The sequence below is a fragment of the Hippoglossus hippoglossus genome, chromosome 24 (assembly GCF_009819705.1).
Source record: "Hippoglossus hippoglossus isolate fHipHip1 chromosome 24, fHipHip1.pri, whole genome shotgun sequence".
NCBI classification, from domain to species: Eukaryota; Metazoa; Chordata; class Actinopteri; order Pleuronectiformes; family Pleuronectidae; genus Hippoglossus; species Hippoglossus hippoglossus.
In genome coordinates this window covers 4,987,429-5,009,641 of record NC_047174.1, presented here as the reverse complement: position 1 = coordinate 5,009,641, position 22,213 = coordinate 4,987,429, and the positions used below count along the sequence as shown (strand labels likewise).

Genomic DNA, 22,213 nt, shown 5'->3' with positions numbered 1-22,213 from the left:
GGTCATCGAGGTGGGAGAGGGTGAAGGAAAAGGGTTACGGTTCACAGGCAATGGGGGGGGGATTCAAAGAACTTAACACCTGAGGAAGCAAAACACAGACTTCAGCGATGCACAGATCAAGATACAGTTGAGAGGAGAGTGTTTTATTCACAACTAACACAATTGTTCACCAGATTCATTTTATCTGTATGCAGGATTTTGTGACATTGCAACTTACAAAAGTGTGATGTGGAAACTTGAAGCCTCTGGTGAAGATTACATTTTCAGTGAACAAAGTACGACTTTATTCTTATAATCTCAGGATTTTCTTTCTTCAACATGGCCCTAATACTGTAATATATTATATTACATTAATCAGTTAAACATTTGTCCTAAAACATCTATACATGTATGTGTCAGTCTTGTTTGAAAGGAAACAACTTAAACTCAGTGATACCACCCTTAGATTGGTATTTGCGGTGTGTAATCCAGAAAAGTTGCGTGGCCAGTTCCTGCTCATGTCTGGGAGTTGCGTGCCAGAGGACTTCTTGAATGGCTTTATTCAGCAAGCGTTCCTGCCCTTTAACAAACCATGCACACCCAGGAAAATTAATTTTCTCTCGGGTCAAGGTGAAGGACGCTGCCCCTCTGAGAGAGATCCAGTGTGTGTTGCCCTCAGAAGAACCTGCACATATAGTCCAGTTAATTAAAGCAGAACATTGCACCATGCAGGAAAAGACCAGGGTTGAGGTGCATTCCAACTGAGTGTGTTCATGTCAGGGTTTTTGCCCAAGGTGTGTATGTTTGCTCACTTGCGTGTCAACTGGGTTAACTGGTATCTGCCAGTGAGTGTGATCTTAACCTGCTCGTGGTAAAACGATGCTGTTTCACATTTTCTTCTATAGGAAGATGAGTCACTGTCGGGTGAAACGTTTCTTTGACAACTGGGTCAGACATGTTCACAACAACAGGACATTTTCTGGAAGATTGTCGGCCCTCATCACCAAAAGCTCTTGAATCTCGTTGTCTTTCTACATTGACATCTTCGTCTTCGTCCTCTACATGTATGGCTCCTCTGTTTCATCCTGAGATATTTGGATTCTTCCGGTTTTGAATCTGTCGCAGGTTAGAAACGTCATCACCACACCGACTCGCTGAGACATCTTCCTGCTGTATTCTCACATGGGCTCACTCGGACATTTTCCGGACATTTTCCTCTGGGGCTGGCAGGAAAAGATGCATGTCAGTGCAGTGCAGTTCAGTGCATGTCCAAAAGCAGCACAAGAGAGATAAAACTCAACATAATGACATTTCCCTTCGTTAAAAGTCATATTAAAATGTACGTTTTCCTGTGTTTCTGCTCAACCCAGTGCATGTAACTGTGGCACTGGGGGCTCAGGAGTAATGTCATGGCGTGGAAGCAGTAACGCTGTGGTTCTCCTCACTGGGACTTGCACGGAGAAGCATGTGCTGTGTTTTTTCAGGCCTCTCTTTACCTTCCCCTCGGCTCACCCTGCCTCACCCCCATTAAACTCAATTTGTTCTGAGAGGCGAGGATCGCTACGAGCCCGGGAACATGTGCTGCGTGGCCAGAAAGGGCAGAGAGACTTGATTTGAGAGGAGGATTTAGTGGCATGGCTGGAAAAAAATAGAACTGTTGACTGAGAGAGAAAGAGACATTTATATCTTTGTATGACGTTAATCATGAAAATATGGTTTGATTTTGAATATATGAAGTGTTTCTGTAAAGCTTTGCCAAACGTTTTACGGCCTAACTGAAATGAGAAAGAAAAAGAGAGACAAACACAGACGGGCTCTTTTTAGTGAGACAAAGTTTTTGTGTTTTGGCTCCATCGCCTCCACATTAGAAGTCTGGAGACTTTGAAAAAGCCCAAACACTCCTCAACAATCCAGCGAGACTTCCAATAAAGGCCCAAGTGTTTTGCTGCAGGATTACAGGGTGAGAATTTAATGAAGACTCAGGGTCTCAGATGAAGAGACTTTGTTTGGAGGTTCCTATCTAAACATGTGTTTAAAGTCGGACCCACTTCAACCAGGTTTCAGTAAACATGTGTTTCTGGTTGCGTTGCCTTAGTAGTTTTTATATCGCTGCTTTATTTCAGGTTTTATAAATTAGCAGACGTGCTTAATGACGTCTGTGTGTTTTACAGCCCAGGGTTTTTGAATGAAGCATTAAATGAGGTTTTCAGATGTCGGCCAGTTGAAGGGAGAACATCTGCTGTGAAGTGATGTCAATTAATATGTAATAAGGTGCTAAGCTTTTATAGGACTGGTTTGTATCCCACTGCTTATTTGAATATTTATTTACAACAAACAGCTACTGATGTTGGAACAGAGTTATACAGTATATTATACAGTATATTTTTCAATTAAAAATGAAAATTCCAAAACCCTCAACTTTGAATTTAGTTGCATTATATGTGAAAAAAAAAAACAAGTAGAGGAATTTGACGCCAGCCTAAATAATCGATTACACCTCGAGTCTCTTAAAGGAAACTTTTAGTCACTGTCTGGACATCACATCATCTGACGTGGTCTTGGTGTTTGTGCTTCACCACGATAAAGATCTAAGATTTGGAGATTCTGGAAAATGCATGTGTCCAAACACGTGATGGATCGCAACCCTCGAGCAGCCGGGGTCAGTCCACTCATCAATGTGTCCTCTGTGGAGCGCGGCCTTACTCAACACAATATTGATCTCTGATTGCTGTTCTCGGGGTCAGAGGTTATCTGACCTCAGCAGCTGATGGGTCAGTGCTGCGTACCAAGCAGAGGTCAGGGGGTCGTTCGTGGAGGAAGTAAACTTCACAGGTCACCTGTTGAACGGGCCTCATGGACTCCAGTGTCTTCTAATGGGGAATGAGGGAAGTCACGAAGAAATAGGTTTTATGAGATTTGAACCTGTTACTGCATCTGTCCAGGAAGGTTTTCCCGCACATAAATCCCCATGACACATTCTAGCTAATACCTATACTGCCTACTTTAAGTCAAACTAACCAGCTGACAATTTCCGTTGCCCTGAGATATATTTAAAAGTTGATAGCCAATGCATTTCAGTAAATGTCATCTAACACTGAGAGAAAGCAATTATGTGTATTCTCCAAAACGTGGAACTATTCCTTTAATTTTCTTGTCGTGACCCAGGTTACATATTCAATTTCACACACTCTGTACTGTAAATGTGCCTCTTACATTTGTTGTGTTAATGTTAAACACAGCACTTGACAACATTATTATGCCCTGAAGGCTTAAAATACCTTCTGCTCCACTGGGATGTGTGTGTGTCCTGGGCAGCCTGCAGGCTCCCAGCCCAGTGCAGCAGAGCCATGCTGGGCTGTTATTTAAAACTCCATCACTCTGATGTCGAGCCAGAGCCCGCTGATCTGCCCCTCCGAACACTACCACGGCCTCGCTCGTCCTTTTCCTTCCAACGGAGGATGAAGAGATGATGGAAGGAGGGATGTAGGGTGAGAAAAAAAAGAGGGAGGGAGGCATTTTCTCTGGCCTTCTTTGGCATGCCTTTTTCTGCCTCTTTTCCCAGCAGGCCATCTGTTTCCTGTCTGCAACTTGACACCAGTGCCCGATTGGGTTGAGGTGTGTGTGGGTCTGCGTGTGTGTGTGTGTGTGTGCACTCTTGTAGGGTTCATGATTAGCTGCCATAATAATAAACGTAGTCATTTATATTGGTACAAATTGGCCCACGTGCGCTCATGTGATACGAGTGTGATATAGAAGACACGCTTCACACAGAGTGCGTGGGAACCGATGTGTGTGTCATTGATTCACACTGAGCCTTCTCAGTGGCTGATGTGTTGTGATATGACATTATTGATATTTTCCTTTGTCTCAGACTGACTTGTGTCATGCAGAAACACAGTTATACACTTTTTGTCTTTGTTTTGTGTTTAAATGAATAAATCCTGAAGAAATTTGCACTAAATGCGGAGAATACATATTTGAAATCTTGAATTCGTGGACCAGGTTTACAGAATGGTTACAGTGGCCATTTTAATTTAATTCCTGTGCAGGCTGGAGGGGGCAGGCTCTGTTTTGATCTTGGCTTTTCTCCACTAATAACAACACACTGCGGAGCTGGCTGGATGAACCTGGATAATCCCCATTCTCTTCTTTCATTTGCTTTTTATGGCAATTAAAAAAGCAGAGATCAACATTCAGCTTCAGGGTCAATTCAGGAACAGCTTAACTGGTAAATTGGCATCTTGGACGGCTCAGATTAAACACATTAAAAAGGCATCAAGAATTGTCCCTCACCCAGAAGTAGCCACTGTACTCCGCCTCCCACACTTCTTCACTCTCTTCTTTACCCCTGACTAACCCTTGCGTCAATGGGGATTTTCCAGCCCTGGGCCCACACCGAAAATCTGGACGTTTCTCTCTGCCAGCATGTTTGTTTTTAATCGACGTGCATAATGACGTCCGTCAGCTAAAGCAAAGCCAGACCTCCGAGTTGTGTTTGTTTAGCGAGGCCACAGTGGATCTAGGCCTCCGTGGGTCTGGTAATAGCCGTGGCCAAACCAGACGGATTTTGGGATGCTGTCTTTATGCAATCCAAGATTTTGGAAGCTTTGCTGACGGAAGCTAACATTCACGGGGGACTCTGTTGTCGTCGGTGCCAGATTCGCTGTAGTTGGCCACTTTGAATCGCAGTGAAGAAACTCCGACGTGCAGTGAGGTAATGTTTTAAAAACACATCACAAGTAAGTTGCCATTTTGCTCTGTAAAAACACATAAAGGAGTTTGCTAGGGCCAATAAAAATCTGTCAGTGTATAAAAGTCACTCTCTTGAGTATAGAAGAATACAGTCTCCATTATTTATAAAAATTGTCCTGTCAGAACAAAGGTTGCAAAAACGACATGTGATATGTGATTTTCTGCACAATGAAAGACTATTTAATGAGTTTTTAAAGACCCGCAGCGACATGTTCTTTGTTTTTTATCACAAGGTTTCTACTCTTTCATTTGCCAAATAAAATTCCTGCCAGTGTTAATATGATAGTTGCCCTATAAAGGTCGGCAATGATGAATTCATGGGTGGTCCCCTACCTCCTACAACCACATTCATTCTGGCATCTCTTATCTTTGGCAAGTCCTTGACCCTGCCCGAGCCACATCACAGGGAATACTGGTGTATATTTTACTGCAGTGTCGTAACAGAATCGTGGACCTAAATAAAGCAAGATTACTCTTAGCGTTAATTCTAACAGCTGGTATTAAAAGGAATGGTTTGACGCTTTGGGGAAAATATACTTTTCTCTCTTTCTTGCCTTGAGTCAGTTGAGGGTTCCCTAACCTCAGAACCTCTCTTCTAGTCTGTCATGTGTAGGACTACTGCTGTGACCAAATCCATGGACTGCATCTTTTGAAGGGCTTGATCCTATGAAAACCACAAGTTCGTCTGTGCCTTCGTAAAACCAAGTATACCACGAACTGAAATGAGAGTCTAGGGAGGATTACCATTGAATTGCTACCGACTTCCAGCGGCTGCATTTACTGCAGCTTAGCCACCTGCGTAGCTAGGTTGTTAGCTTCATTACTGGCGTGCAGTGAATCATGGCCCTAGACGGATCCACCCATTGGATCCTTTGTTGGTCGGCCGCATTTGAAGGAGCCTTTGAAATGGGGCGGCCCGGTCACACGGACGCAATCGGTCTCAGAATGCAGCTTTCAAGGATGCAGGCCCTGTTGTTGGTTGCCTATAGCAACTACCCAGCCAATCTTAACATTCTGCAAAAATAGCAAAGCTTACTTGTTTAAATTTTCAGTCTGCTTTTTACTTATCTATCTCCTATCCAGCGGTTATTTGTATTCGTTATGTTATACGACTGTCGACATGAAGAATATGAATTATTTGGACTGTCTGGTGTCAACTGATTTTGTCTGCGCCCCCCCCCTCACATAATTTACTCCACTCGCCCTCTCGTTTCATCCCTCCCACATAAACTTCCTGTCTTCCTCTGTCTCAGGCCAGAATATATGTGCTAGAAAGGTGTTCTGCGTAATGTGTGTGATTCTAAATGTCAACTGTTGATCTATGTGCCAGTGTACGCTTCTGTGAGTCTGTCTCTTGTCAAACCTGCACAAAACCCCCTGTAGCAAGAGTGAGAAAAGACACAAGCCACTGCAGATCACATTGCATTTTCTAACTCTGTAAGCCTCAGTCAGTTTCCCGTCGGAGGATTTATTCAGTTGATACCAAGAAGATTTACGGCACAGCTGGAAAGAGAATACTGCCGGCTGGGCTGGGGATTGAGAAGACTGATCTCCTCAGCTGTGACAAGAGGTTGATTCCTGTTGGGTAGAAGAGGCTGATTGGTGAAGTCTTTACAACTTCTTCTCCGTTAAGGAGAATGGCAAGTTCACATCTTTTCAAAGTAAAAGCTGTGTAATTTCAGCTCGACATTTTGCCCCACAGTTTGACGAACGGCTGCTGCTGTTTATCCATCAACTTGATCCAAAGACTGAAGACACATTTTTTAACGTATTGCATGTCCAAATCACAACAAATCTGACACTGCACTTCCCTGGGCCATTAACAATTCAACACGCCAAACGTAACGTCCATAAGATGAATGGTTTGCGAGATATCCGTTCCACATACAGACGGACACAAATACAGATATCCATGCTCTTAACGCTCATTAATCTGTCACACAGAAGTTACTAAGGTTTCAGGGCCGTTTCAAACTTCCGTTTCCTTTTCCTCTTGAATCAAATAGCTCTCCTGAACCTGACAGCCAGACATCTCTCCAACCAGTGAGAGGAGTGAACAGTCTCCTGTTGGTTTTAGTCACGCTTTTTTCACTTAGCTTGAATTTTCATTTGCGTGAAAAGAAAGCAAACCAAGGGGAAAAGGCATAAATTTTATCAAATCATCGACTGTTTGAGAACAAGGGAAGTAATGTGTATTAAAACACTATTCCCCCCACGAGTGTTAACAGGATGCAAAGGCCTCGGTAGTCACACAAAGAAACAGGGCTCCAGCAAACCAAGGAATCCTAGAATTCGCCAAAGAAACTACAGGAGATTAATCAGGTGTAAACTATACGAAAATCCTCAATGGAGCTATTTCAGTATTTGAAACAGGGTTTTTATTTTATTCCTGCTCTGCTACAGCACATACGAGTCGTGCGTTTCCTCGTATACAGGACATGTAATTGTGGCTCAGGGACTTGCGAGATAGTTTACGAAGTTGTAACTCTGTTAGCTCGGTTTCATTATCTAATCACAGCCGTAATGTTAGACGGCAGGATCTCCCGTGTCCCCCGGGCACTTCAGCCACTGCAGCAGGTGTTTATTTTAAAGAGCCTTGTAACAGTGTCTCTGGCAGCGTCTGCGTCTATCACTCCTCTCGCTGCCGGTCTCTCGCGCTCTTTACCCCCGAGGACATGCATCTGCATCTGCTGTGGCTCAAGCTGTTTTAAGACCGCAGCTGAGTTGACGGGCAGAAGAAGAAGACGACAGGACGCAGCCTGGATGTTACAGGAAATACAGACAAACAGATGGCCAGCTGTGCCCAGAAAACCCCAGTAAAGAACAATGTATGTATTCAGTGCTCTTGTGTGAGGAGAAACCCAAGCCGTGAGGAGAGAAATGAAAGGAAATGTTTAAAGTTCTCCTCTCATCTGTCCTCCCTTCCTCTTCTCTCTCGATCACAAACAGCTGCTCAGTGGAGCCTGTGATAGCACCAGCCACAAGTCTATTTTCGGAACTGGTTCTAATAATAGCCGGTAGTAGAGTATTATCAAAAGTCTGCTCAGGGGGGACAGGTTCAGCTCAACGTGGAGCTGGGTATCAAACTTTTTTTGGTACCGACCAAAATGTATCGATAGTAGCAATATCAGAATTCTTGCACGGATTCATGCTCCTCTGCACTTATTTGATGATATGATAGTTAACTCCGCCAAGGAAGTTATGTTTTCACCCCTGTCTGTTTGTTTGTAAGCAAGATTACGCAAATACTACTTGACGGATTACTACAAAACGTAGTGGAAGGATGTGGTATAGGTTCGGGAAGAGCCCGTTTAATTTTGCCGATTGAGAATTTTTTTACTTTCTTTAACGTTGCAACATTTTCACTGATTGGGACACTTTCAATGGATCCTCAGGAAATAATTCACGGTTCTTGATTTTTTAATTCTGACACATTTAAGGGAATGACATCTATGAGTGTGTTCAAATTGGTGCAGTTTGATATAATTTAATTGGACTACAGGGCCTTGGCCGGAGGAATGCCTGCTTTTTTCTCCTCAATGGACTTTACCAAAGAAAGAATAACTCTGGTGATTGAAACTGAAAATTAGGTACCGGCACTGTAAGCCGTATCAAAACATTTCAACCAATAATCCAGCCTAAGTGTAACGTTGTTGTAGCAGACTAAACAAAAGGCGGACGGTAATATGCATGCGTGTATACTTGTGGCGATAAGACTCTGAATCAGACCTCACCATCATTATCTCTGTCCAGCTCTGACCACTAATATGACCCAGCAGCCCGTCAACACACAGAAAAAAATACCCCTCCCTCTCTTATACTGTTATGAACATGCCGACTCGCTTGGTTTGTAGATGCTTGAGTTATCATGGTTGCTCTATCTGTGAAGTACAGCAAGGTATTACTTAGTCTGAATACTACCACTTGTGATCCACTATCACTTAGGGCTCGTCTAATTGCCTGACAATGACAGGGTGGGGGGGAAGCTCCCATGACAGACGTGCACTATATGAGGCCGGGCAGGTGACAGTGTTTCACCAAAATGAAAAAGAAGGAACCTTGGAGTGTGATGGCCTGCATCAAATCATAGAGCACGTAATGACACACAGTGCGTTATTTTGTTATGGTATGTCCTCCGTCATTTAGAACAATGACTTGTACTCAGATCTAGCTATTTCTGGTGTTTACTGAAAAGCCGGTGCGATACGGAGGGAGTCCCACCGCACTGCATGTGACTCTGAAATCATACACTAGCAGCATCTATCCCTATGACAATGTGGTCACACTCTCAGCCGCTGCTCACAATAGTGTTTACTGTTTACTTTGTGTGGTTGGATTTTCCCCAAATATAGAAAAACCCTGTTAGATTTAAGTTACTTTGAAAAAAAGAAAATTGTTGGACCAACTTAATAAAGAAAATACTTCAACTGGTAACACACACATTAGTTAAGCTTGTTGAAATTAAGATAACAAGTTGTATTAACACAATTGATAACTTTTATTGTAGTTTTTAGTAAATTACAGTTTTAAATTGGTCAGACAATGAACTCAATGAACCCAGCCCCCGTGGGTCGCTGTCTGTATCCGACCATTTGTCCAGACTGTGTAGGCGTAACAAGTCCTTGTATAGACGTCAGTTCTACAGCCTGCAATCTTCACATCCACCTGGACATAATGGAGAAGTACAGGGACATATTAAATCCACCAGGGAAGTGCTGTGTGCTATAATGCCAAAGCCATACTATCTTTGTCCCGGCTCCTTTCAATTAGCTTCTCTAATGTAGTTTGCTGTATGAAAGAGACCCATTCAGCGAGTTAGCTGCCGGCCCTGATGAACGTCTGAGGTAATATCTGTCGTAGGACGGAGCAAAGCCTCTTGTAGACGTTTCTTTATCTCCGTCTAAAGCTGTCGAATTATTGTTTTAATGCCCTGAGAATACTGCACTGCTCTATACTTTAATAAAATCATTAAACATAAGGTTCACTTAGCTGAAGCATTCATCTATACCCACTACCTACCAGTCTTAGCTGAATGGACCATTTTTTCATGTGATAATTTTCTATATTATTACCGAGTGATGAGAACATATGGATCTTGGGTTGTTTTTCCATATTTTTCCATATGTGGAGCCGGAGTCTGCCAGCCATCAGGGGGCGATCAAGGTGTTTTGGCTTCATTTTTGTGGAGCCGTCATGTTCTCCAATCTTTATATGCAGTCTGGTTTCTATTAAATACTTAATCGCATGCTTCATAAAAGTCAGGAGCATTTTTATTTTTACAGAACTGTTTATTGAGTGTATTGTCTGAACTAATGAGGCCTTGTACATGTAGAAAACAGCTGCAGAGACACAAAGTGTTGTGTGAACATGACGTAACTTAACAAATACAATGTTATGGCATCTGGCTTTTGGATGTTATGCAAGTTAATGTATGAAGACTTGGTGTTTGTGGTTTGGACGCATCAGGCTTAATGACATTTGTCTGTACAGTTCTCTTTGTAGAGAGAAACTCTTTTAGCCAATCGTACTCCATCTTTCACCAAACCCTTCTTCATTTCTCAGGTCCCAGTAGATTTGAATGTTGCCCCGTGTTCATTTTATTAACCGTCTGTGTGTGACCAGTTGTTGCCTTTAGCTAAAGATAGCACCATTGTTTAGATCAGCCCTGACACACGCTGGAACATCCTTGTTGAATGCCGCTGCCGCTTTATTCCTGTCCTGATTGTGTCTAGACCAGTCCTGCCACCATCTGCTCTCTCTCTCTCTGTTCCATGTCAGTGGCAGCGAATGACAAATCTCAATCTTGACTGTTTTCACAAGATACTGTCATTCGACGACCTCATCAGCAGCTTTGACCCAATCAAAACTCCACATCCCGTTACCTCATAACTCTGATATGAAGGAGTGAGTTCAGGCGGGCGGTTCGTTTTGATGATTCAGCGCCGGTCACATCCTTGTTGACCCAGCAGAGCATCAGATAATGATGAGGCTGTGCTGACTGCGACAGAGGACCCGCCTCCCCCACGTTCCGCCGATAAAGACGTGGAAATACAAACATTGGAGGATTCAGAGGGCAGCGTGCAGTCAGGCAGAAGAGGAACAGAGGTCCTACTAGATAACAAAGATCCAGTACAGTTAGGACGGCTTGTACTGTGGGCTATAGCAGGGATTTATCACTTGGCCGATTTTTGGACAATAATGAAATAAGGGGACAGATTGATTAATGGTATAGTTCCTCATGAGAGTGGGTCTTCCAGGGACCAGAGGGTCGACGGTTTGATCCCAGTCTCCCCCATTACATGTACTGAAGTGCACTGTACAAATGTGTGTGTGAGTGGCTGAAAGGCAAAACTGTCTTGTAAAGTGTTGTTGAGTGGTTATCAAGAATAGAAGGTTAGTATATAAATACAGACCATTTACCAACGAGCTGCTGATTTTACATCAGTGTCCCTCTAATTTGAAAACTATAAACTACAGAGTATGCCTTTGTAAATTGCCTTTTACGTCTTTTGTGTTAGATCACTTTTTTTGTCATTTCTAAATCCTGTTTTGTGTTTTCATTATTGAAATAAACTCGGAAACATTCCTCTTAAATTATGAGCCCGGATGACATTTGGGGAGTTCTGAGTAAATGCTGACAAATAAATCAAAACCTAGAAGAATCAGACAAATTCTTACAAAGTGACGAGACGAACGACATCACAATGAAAATACCAGTAGATTTAACTTGTAGATAAACTCAAAGGGGCTTGTTACTCATTGCTTTGGACTTATTCTGTGCAATGGACAACTGCAGACTTCAGCAGACCGATGCAGCCGCCGCCCGACTTCAGTGTCACAAATGAGTAAATCAATCACTCATCATGTCTGAGTTGGAGTCTACGAGCCGGTGTGAGGATTTTCTCCACATCAAAGAATAGTCATTTTAATCTTTGAGCACCTGGTAAATGTCCGAGAAACAGTTGTTGTTTCATTTCCCGCTGCCAAAACACTGTCACTGACCTAGAGTTAGATTTGAAGGCCTGTTCCGGCTCCGGTTAATGAAAACATGTCGGTTGTGTTTTATTGCTCCAATGCTTGTTTCATGGAAGCAGTAATAATAGATAAAATTTGACAGTCGTTCAGAAAACTGAAGCAGACTTTTAAGAGTACCTCAAAAGTTGCTGTACCTAGTAACTAATTACTTTTTAATGTAGTAATTGGCAAGCCACTTTTTTGTGGCCTCGACAAAATGACTGTGAGCCTAAAGTTGCCCACTTGTAAAATGGCAAATGTGGCCCAAATACCCCAAAACACTTTAACGTTGCGCTTTTCGACATTTTCACCAATTTCCCAGGGAATAATTCATGGATCTTGATGAAAAATATTTAGGCAACAGATGCCTTGAATTAATTTAAGGGGACCACTGGGCCTCAGCACCTCAGCAGACATTATTTCCAGTACGTGTGTGTGTGTCTTTGCGGGGTCTGAGGGGTGGGACTGACTGAGTGATCTTCTCACTGATTGTTATGACCCCACACTGTCAACAGTGCATCTATTTCTGCCTCCATGTTAATGACACCAACTGTGTGTCCGTGCACATGTGGTGGCGCATGAGGAGTGTTTAAATAGCCAAAACAGCTGGGATTTTGGAGTATAACTGATGGCTGTGGTGAGAGTGAGAGTGATTACGTTCAGAGCCCATGCTGTGGCATCTGTGTATGTATGTGTGTGTGTGTGTGTGTGTGTGTGTGTGTGTGTGTGTGTGTGTGTGTGTGTTTCAGACTGCAGAGGGATGTGTGCTGCTATCCATTAAAGTAAATGGGAAAAGAATTCTGTGTTTTGCAGCAGAATGTAGGGCAGGGGGCTCAGCGAGGCAGGATGGGGGGGTTGAGCTTTTCCACTCTCTCCATCCTGGAATGCTCTCCCAACCCTCAATACCCCGAGTCTGGATGCTTTTAGACTCCGTCACCATCGAGCTATGCCATAGTTTGCAACGACATCAAACGGTAAACTTGTATTTAAAATATCACCGCGTGTGGGGAGAACAATCAGCAAACAGACGTCATAACAAGAAGCTCCTGCCAACTACAGAATCAACGCTGACTGGGTAAAAAACGAGACCACTGAGCGACTGAGCCAAACAGACAAAGCCCAACTTTTCCTGGATCTCCAGGATTTGAGGCTTGGTTCTAATAACGGTTTCCTGGGCAGTGGCTGCTTCTCATGTGCACAGTTACAAGCAGTCGCTGCAGTGAGAGTTCTCGTTTGGCCACAGTTTTTCCACCCAGTGGCCTTAGATCAGCTCCAGTGGAGTTTTCAGAGGGGGGGATTAAAAGCATTTGCTGAGGGACAATTTGATGGCAGTTGTTCAGGAGGGGAGCACGCCGGCCAACTGGTAACGTTCCCAGCTGAGATTCATTGTTGGTAGAAAAGGAAACTTAGTTTTCATGTTCTCTATTATTTGATTTCTTCAGTTTCCTCTTGAATTTTCTCTGTGACAATGTATTCCATATGCTTTATGCTCTCACTGAACAGAATAGGCAAACCCAAGATGCCATGTTTTCACAGCTTCACCGTGGAATCCTTGCTTTCTATTTGTCTTGTGCATTACTGAATGTAAATTAAACGTCTGTCTCGAAGGTTGGAATTAAGTTTAAATCTGGTGGCATGCTGTGGGAAATTGTCGACAATCATGTAAATTAGATGTAGTTCATAGTTAATGGGCTAAAACTTTTCAAACCACCAATGTGCTGCTTTAAGGTCACCACATTCCCAGTGCATGTTGTAATTCTTGTAGTAGACACACACACACACACCCACACACACACACACACACACACACACGCACACACGCACACACACAAGTTAACCTCATAACGTAATGGAGTAGGCTGGATTGCCCACGCTGACACAAAAATGCAGCAGGAGCCCAGAGAAGCCCTCCGCTCTGACCAGCAGTCCCCTGATCGCGTTACCAGACCCGGACCTGGAGTGTACACAGAACAAGAAGGAGTGTGTTAACCATGTCCTCTGACACACATGCTCTACATCATTCAAGGACACACACACATATTCAGCTCTCACATATCTACAGTGGTGGAGGAAGGACTCAAACATTTTACTCAAGTAAAACTACAAATAAATTCTTGTCCAAACTATTCTTGAGTAAAAGTACCACATTAACTTTTAGAGTAAATACTAGCTTTAAAAATACTTAAAATATTAAAAGTGAAAGTACTTCTCTCTGTCCACTGTATATGTTGTTTAATACAATAATAATACAATAATGTCCTATATTTCATTTCAATATGACATATTCACATCCTTACACTGTCGTTCTCATGGCAAACAATGCACAGTGTTGTCTGCATGTTGAAGAAATGCATTCCCTTGCATGTAAGCTGTCAAACTTGCACACACACACACACACAGACACACAAATACACACGCTCATACACACTCGAGCCCAATCAGCTGCTGTCAGCTGGATACTATCAGAGGGTTCAGATGGGGGCTGGACAATAGGAATACGGGAGGGAGAGGAGGAGGAGGAGGAGGAGGAGGAGGAGGAATGCAATCTCAACACCTTCATCTTGCAAGTTGTTCTGCAGGAATGTCATTAGCTAAGTGAAAAATGACTGTGTGTACGTGTATCTGAGTGTGTGTCTGTGTGTGTGGGTGGATGTGCTGATGTCTGCATGCCTGTGTGTGTGGGAGAAAAAGCTGAAACACAAGGAAATAAAAAAGCATCTATAAGTGTGTCCCTGAACACTGAGTCACTACCTTTTGTGTGTGTGGTTGTCGGGTGATTGTTTGGCTCCAGAGAGTAATTTAATGTTGTAGATTAAGTAGAAACTGTGCGTTGATTGAAACCAGACACTGAGACTTTTGCTCTGACATTTCACACACATGCACACATCTACCAGCTCTTTGTTTCAATGCCCCTCTTTGTTTGTATATATTCTTTTCAGGTTTTCAGGGTGTTATCCTCTACATAACTTTTTTAAAGATTCTTGCTATTTTTCTGATTCGGAAAACAAAATATCTCCACATCTTCATGTAGCTGCACATTAATTCCTGCTCCTGTCAGAAGTATCTGTTGTGCACAGTTTACAGTTTCTTACACATTCTCCCTTTCTGGTTTTAAAGTGCTCACAATTTGTCATCTTGCTGCACCCTCATGGCGTATAATTTAGAGTCACCACATTAAAGCTGCTTTCAGACATGCACTGAAGTCCAGACATTTTCCCAAAAATTTCTGGAGGGGCAAATGGTTGAGTCAGTTGCTCCGGAATTTGATCAGAACCTTTCCTGCCACCCCCCTGGTAAAATATCTGGAAAATGTCAGAGTATGAGAATACAGCAGAAAACTATCTGCAAAATTCCGAGTGAGCGAGTGGGTGTATCGGTGACACATGAGACGTAGGCAAAACTTGAAAAAAAGATAAAAATAATTCAAATATTTCAGGATGAAAAAGAGGAGCCGAGGACACGAAGAAGACGCAGACGAGATTCGAGGACTTTTCACGATCTGGAGTTCGTGTCTGAAAGCCGCTTAAGACTGAGCTGTGCAGAAAGATCACACCGAAGATGAAGCTGAAGTCTCGTCAAAATCTCAGAGCGAGCGAGCATTACAGAGTTCCCTAAAACAATACCCAAAACATTTAGTTCCCAGCAGCGCCCCGTGTACACACATAAATGCTAAAGTATGTTCAAATTATTGGCCCTGGGTCTGATCTCATCTCAGATTTAGCATGGTTTAATATTTCATTATATCCCCTCTGGCTTACGGGGCTTTGTCACAACAGTGTTCTGCATGGCTCAGCACATGTACACACACAGGCATGCACACACACTCGGGCCCGCAGAGCCCAGTGAAAACAAAGCCGGGCTCTGCCAGTGTAAACACGGGCCATTGTTATGGGCACTCTTTTCCCGCCTCAAAATCTGCGCTCCCCATGGCGATCGCAGGCCGCCGAGCGGGACCACGCTGGCGCGGCTCCCGCGCAGTGGAGTTAAATTAGGAATCGCCAGGACTCGTTTGCTTCGCATTTATGTGACCGTGTCATTATAATGCAGACGGTGGAGTGTGATTTATGTGCTGGGTTTCTCTCCCTTGCACTCCTCTGTCTCCCTTTTACTGGTTCTCGTTTTATTGCCTGGCTCCTTATGTGTGGTTTGTGGCCATTTGCTTTAACTTTGTGACAATTATTTTTAGACGGGGAACAGCAGTCGATCTACTGTTCTGCACCAACTCTTGCTCACAAAGTAGGAAAACACAAGAAATGGCTGTTTTTGTTGGAGCAGGTAATGCATCCATGTGTGTTCACGTGCATCTGCTGCAGCTGGCGATCACGGTGCACGTGCACTTTTGTGTCTCGATCTGTAGCTGGGTAGAAATGTCTATATGTGAGTGTGTGTGTGTGTGTGTGTCGCATCACGGTGCCTCTCAGCTGTGACCTTGGGCCACATGTGCAGTCAATTAGGGCCAATCAGAAGGCTGTAATCAGGGCGTGGCATGGGGATAGTGGCATCGTGGCAGTGGGGGGGAGTTTTAAGACCTAAGATTAGTGCGTCAGACTGAAGAGGAAGCACGGGGGGGCGGGGGGAGCTGGCCGAATCGAATTTCTTCATTCCGCTGCCTGGTTCACCTTCACTCACATGAGTTTATTTAGTTTGTGCCAACCAGACGTGGATCAAATTAAGTCTCAATTTTCTTTTAACCCTGGTTATGTGACAGAATGGTGCGGTTTGCCACATGAGATGATGTAATTACGCAGCAGTGGTTAAATGTACCTTTTCCTCAATGCAGAAAGGTGGAGACGTCAAAGCAGATTGAAATAAAGACCAGAAACCATTCACTACTGCTATTAGGTTACATCAACTGTGTTTTCAAACTAAAACGATCTCTGTCCACAGAAGAGTTTTGGCAATTCTCCTCTTCCATGTGTGTTGCATGTTCTGTATCCCATAATAAGTACCAGAGTACGTTCACCTGCCTCTGCCAGAGTGGCACTGGAGGCAGCTGCACTTCTTTTAAATCCCGACATCAGATAGCGAAGAATTTAAATCTCTTCCATACAACCCTAGTTGGCAATATCACAATAAAATCCAACATGTTGTACTTTAGGGCCAAATCCTTCTATAATCTTCTGGTGTGCACTTGTCAAATACTCAAAACCCCAACGGGAAGTTTCAGCGGTGAAACGTCTCGCTGAGATTTGAGTTTTCAAAGTTTTTATTGGCTGAAGAAATATGTATTAAGTTGTGTGTGTGCGTGTGTGTGTGTGTAAGTGCAGATATAAAACTTTTCCTGCACCTGCTGCTGTCTAATCTAATTTTCAAAGTTTAACCAGTCACTTAACATTCAGCTCTCAGTTGAATAAGTAGTTCTGTGTAAAAAGAAAATTTCTGCATGAGCTCCAAGTTTACTTCTGTGTCAGAATATCACAAGGAAAGTATTTTTGCAAAGTGCAACGGAGCGTGTAGGTGTGTAATAAACATCATTTCTTCATCTTTAAGTATGTGCGTGTAAAAGGAAGCTGCCACGTCACGTTCGCTCATGCAACCGCAGCCGGTGACGAGGTGCTGGTGTCGTATGCGCATCATGAAAGTGCGATGTTATAGGAATATGTTTCCTGTCAATCTCCGAGTCTTCTCGTTATTGCTCATAATTGGAAAACCCTTGTAATGTGTCCCAAGACAAAAGTATTATCCAGTGAACGGGAGCTTTGTCAGCTCTGCTCTTCCTGCACTTTGATTGGTTCCTGGAGATCTGCCAAAGTCTGGAAATTTGATCCGCGTGTTTAAACAAATGGTCCTTTTTTCGAAACCTCAAATCACAAGTCACAATCGGACTATTAGTGCGTGTGATGTCACCAGAAACCAGACAGCAGATATTTGTTTGTCTGGAGCAAATGAAAACAACAGAGCAGGCAGACAGACAGCTGGACAGAAAGTCATCTGTTGGGCTGTAAATCACCTCCGATCCAACAGGGCAGACAAACACGGTGACCGGAGCGTGGCCCGGCCTCCGAAACCACATGTGAGCAGGCAGGAATGTAATAGCCCACTGCATTGTGGGTTCGTGTCTGGGGGGAAAGAGCGCCGACTCCCTGACTCACAGGACACCGTGAGGTTGGGGGATGAGGTGTATGGGGGGGGGGGGGCAGCTTAGCTTTCGGGAATCAAGAGTGCAAGGTCAGGGGGAGTGTGTGAATCACAGCCGCGATGCTATTCCGCAACCGTTTCCTTCATAACTCCTTACTCCTCTGTCATCATGTAGTCTAAGTAGTTTGACTTTCATCTTTACAGCACTGAAGGGAGGAGGACAAGCTGCTAAGCATCAATTACAATTGAGCGACTGATAAAATTATTGAAATTGTATTAAAAATTCAATTTATTTGACATAATGCATGTGAAATGTTGACTGTCACATTACTTTAAATGAGAGTTAGCAGACTCATTGTGTTTGGCTCCATCAACCGACATTTAATCTACAAAAATAATGATTATCAGTCAAACGCTTGGGTAATTTTTCCAGGCAGAAATCCACGGGTTCTTAAATGTGAACATGTGCTTGTGTCTGTTTGGGTTCAGATTAAAAAAGCATTTTTTATCATTTTGATCACGTCAACTAAATGTATTTTTCATTTTCTTCAAACGCTGAGAAAGTAAACGGCAGATGAACCGATAAAGACATTTGTTGTTAGTTGCTCCCCTTTTCCATAATTCAGCCCCGGCCGGTTTAATTTGCACACAGACGCATTTTTGGCTGAGTTGCATATACATGCGATACGACCTATAATGTTTTAGTTATTTAAAGAAGTTACAGTCGTCATATTAACTGTGTCGTTTTCAGATGTTGCTGTTTTTAGTGGCTCTGATAAATCCGCTGTTCACTACCTGCTGGGGACAGATTTATAGACTAGTTGGTGAAGTTAAAGAGCCATTTAATTGCTCTTTGAGTTGGCGGAGACCAACACCAGAGCAAAAAGAGAGTGAATATTGGACTTATGTGTTTTTAGGTGGCCACTTACATAGCTTCAAACGGATAATAACATAGAACTGTGTGTGTGGTAAATGCATGAATAAGCAACTGCTTGCAAATGTGGTTTCACTTCAAAAGAGTTTTGATATGTCAGTGTTTGTCTTAGACATTATTTCTGCCACAATCTTTTTAAAAATGAATTGGAATTTAAAAAATACCTAATCAAAAAAGACACAAGAGAGCAGCTTGTAAAATTGATTGATTGTCAGTATATTGTTTGGGTCTAGTGTGGAAGTAACTGTCTCATTTATATACTTATAATTGTCTCTTCTCTTCTTTGATTCCATCTTTCCCAACCTCCCCTCCCTCGCTCCATCTATTTCTCTCTTTTAAGTCCCAAAGAAGTTGCTCCAGGAGCAGAGCCCCAGACCACCGGTGTTCTCCCCTCCCCCAGGTGCCCATGACCCCAACATAGTGGGAGACGGTCCTCCGGAGGGGAGCTCGGTCAAAAGCCCTGACGCTGTCCCAGGTGAGCAAAACGACAAACACACAAGCTTTCTTTCACTCTCTCTCTCACACTCACACACACACTCACACACACACACACACACACACACACACACACACACACACACACACACACACACACACACACACACACACACACAATGCCTCCCATGGAGAGCAGTTAACACTGAACAGTCACGAGGCCTCCCAGGCATCAAGAGGAACAGTGGGGTCAGGTCTCAAGCTCGGGCATAAATGTACGTGTATTTAATGTCACACGAGTTTAACTGTTTCCATGTGTATCCGAGCAGAGCCACTGGTCTGTGCTATTTATGATCGTAGATCTTAAAAATATACGTCTCTCCGAGACCCAGTGATTGCACTTACATGTGACCACAGTCTAAATCAGTCTGTTATAATGTCAAGCTCCCAGAGAGAGAACGAGGGAGAAGACAGAGCGAGAACAATGGAATGAAAGAATGAAAAGTGGGGAGATGCCAGCAAGGAAGGAAAAGTTAAACAAAGCTTCATTCATGAGGGATGGTGGCCTGCGTCCAGCACACTAATTACTCTGCTCAGCTACCGGCACTGTACTGATTAGGAGGATAGACGGATGAATGAGGAGTTACGACAGGAGATGTGTGCTGCTGACACATGAATGCTCCCTGCGCTGGTTTCGAACACTTCACCTACAGCTCATCTGGAAAAACCTGTTTCCGTGTCTGATGGGACGATGGGGGATGAATCATATGAAGGTGAAACCCGATGCACGTCTCTATCCCCTCATTTGATTTGTCTCATTCTTTGTTTATTTAGGGACACAGAGACACAGATTCATTCTTTCCAAAATATAAAACTTTATGAATCTGAACACCGCTCGGCAGGACAAGATCGTTTCGTAGAAACTGACCCGCCTGTTAGAAAGGTTAAAGAGGTTAAAGTTGTAAACCACGAGATTCTGACTTTTTATTGACTCCATCTTTGGTGCTCACTGCTTATTACTGCACTGTTTCTGCAGCCGTGTTTCCCAGAGATCCTTTGGCCACAGGTTTTCTTTCAGTCAAGTCCTTATTTTTGGAGCCATGATGCCAACTAGTATACCCAGCTCCTCTAACGTCTATAACGCACCTCTTTTATAGTATTTTTTTATTGTTACCATGAGGCTTAATTACTGCAATTTAATATTTAAGTGAATATTTTTGGTCGTTAAAAATGATTTCACCTGGATTTATCGTGTCAAAAGTATTTTACGGGACGATCAGCTGCTGTATTTCCATTGTTTTGTGTTTTCTAGCTCTGTAAGACTTTTCTGCTGACCGATTGTTTGGCCGTTTCTACGCGTGTTACAAAGAGGGATTGTGGTTGAATGTTGGTCGATGTGCGCGGCACAGCAGTGGGTCCAGGTGGAAACATTTACAGTGAGCACTTCCAGTCTAAACTGCATTTATCAGATAAAGTGGGCCTGACACACCTCGGAGACTCTGCAATTAGAGCTCATCGGTGTGTGTGACGGTTCACTGGAGCATGCTCACCTACACGGTCAAAAGAAAAAATCAAGTATGGAAATATGACTATAACACACACCGATCCTGAATGCTGCTCTTTATTTTGACGTCTTAGCTTCAGGGTTGTTTTTTTGCTCATTCATGGAGCTTAAGTTACTCTGTCCCACCTAAACAGCTCTGTCGGATTAACTAGGAGCGATTATACTCAGAAATATGGCATTTTCTTTATTTAATTAAATCATTCTGTGCCTCTTTTGCCTCCTCTCTCATCTCAGCTCCTCTAGTCTTTAATACACAACACAGCCCGGCACGTAAACACTGCCAGAAGTCATGCTGCGGTGCAATTCCAGCAGAGGAAACAGTTGTTCCCATCCATAAATAGATCGTTTTCTGAGATTTATTTTGAAATGTTGCCCGAGTGCATGTTTTTCCCATGTGGTTCTCTGTTCCTTAATGACCTGAGTCAGAATGAGTTTAACAGAAGCGGATGTTGTGTTATCTTCTGAATCACACAACCCTCTGTGGACGTGTGTGTGTGTGTGTGTGTTTCGCTATGTGTGATCCATCTTTTTACAGAAGCCTTAAATTTAAAAAACCACAGTGGATGAGTCACTGGTGCGCACGCTGAAGTCACAATACCTCAAAGGCAACACACACTCACTTTACCATAAATGAGCAAAGCAGCGCCGTCATAATCTGACTGTACGTGTAGTTGAAAACACACTTGTGGTGTGTCACTGCACATGGGACCACAGAATATGATCTCAGAGTGTATCACAAATAAAACCTTTCAAAAACATCTTCTATTTCAAATACTTGATCACATTTAGAAAATTTTACTTAAGTTTCCTGCTCCGTTGGCTTTTACAGATAAGAAGAAGGTCAGGGAGACGGACCCCAACGAGGAGAAGGCTTCAGACGCCGAGAGAGGAGGAGGAGGAGGAAGAGGAGGAGGAGGAGGAGGAGAGGAAAGTGTGCTGCGGCCCAGAGACATGAATCCCATCATCAACTCCACCTCCAGCGCCAACATGGCTCTCATCAGCAACGCACTGGCAGCCTACACCTACGTATCAGGTGGGGAAATCAAAATCAAAGTGTTGACATGGACAGAGACGGATATCGAACCTCTGACCCTCTTTTTTTTTAAAGAGATGAAATTCCGCTGCAAAGATCTAATGTTACAACATCATTGTCATTATTGATTCCTTCTCGGCCAATGAAATCAGAGAGGTTTCGTGTGTGTGGTGCGTTTTTTATTTGGATAAAATCCCCTGTTTCCTTTCTCGTTGGACCGAGTGGTGGGTAAATGTGGGCCAGAGGAACGCAGATGTTGAGAGAAGATAATGACCACACACACACACACACACACACACACACACACACACACACACACACACACACACACACACACACACACACCATCAGTCACCTGCTTCAGCCAGCTGGTAAAGCGAAGCAGAACATTTTTGGGTGTTTGGATATTTCCTGATTTATTACC

General features: G+C 43.4%; 1 protein-coding gene across 2 annotated transcripts in view; it reads left to right on the top strand.

The window, feature by feature from the left end:
* LOC117758479 (protein eva-1 homolog A) overlaps positions 1-22,213 on the top strand; it is a 67,919-nt gene that overhangs the window by 42,605 nt on the left and 3,101 nt on the right. For both annotated transcript variants that reach the window (XM_034580184.1, XM_034580185.1), the window contains 2 exons: positions 19,098-19,232; positions 21,586-21,789. In XM_034580184.1, coding sequence (XP_034436075.1) covers positions 19,098-19,232; positions 21,586-21,789 — 339 coding nt within the window. The remainder of the gene's footprint in view (positions 1-19,097; positions 19,233-21,585; positions 21,790-22,213) is intronic.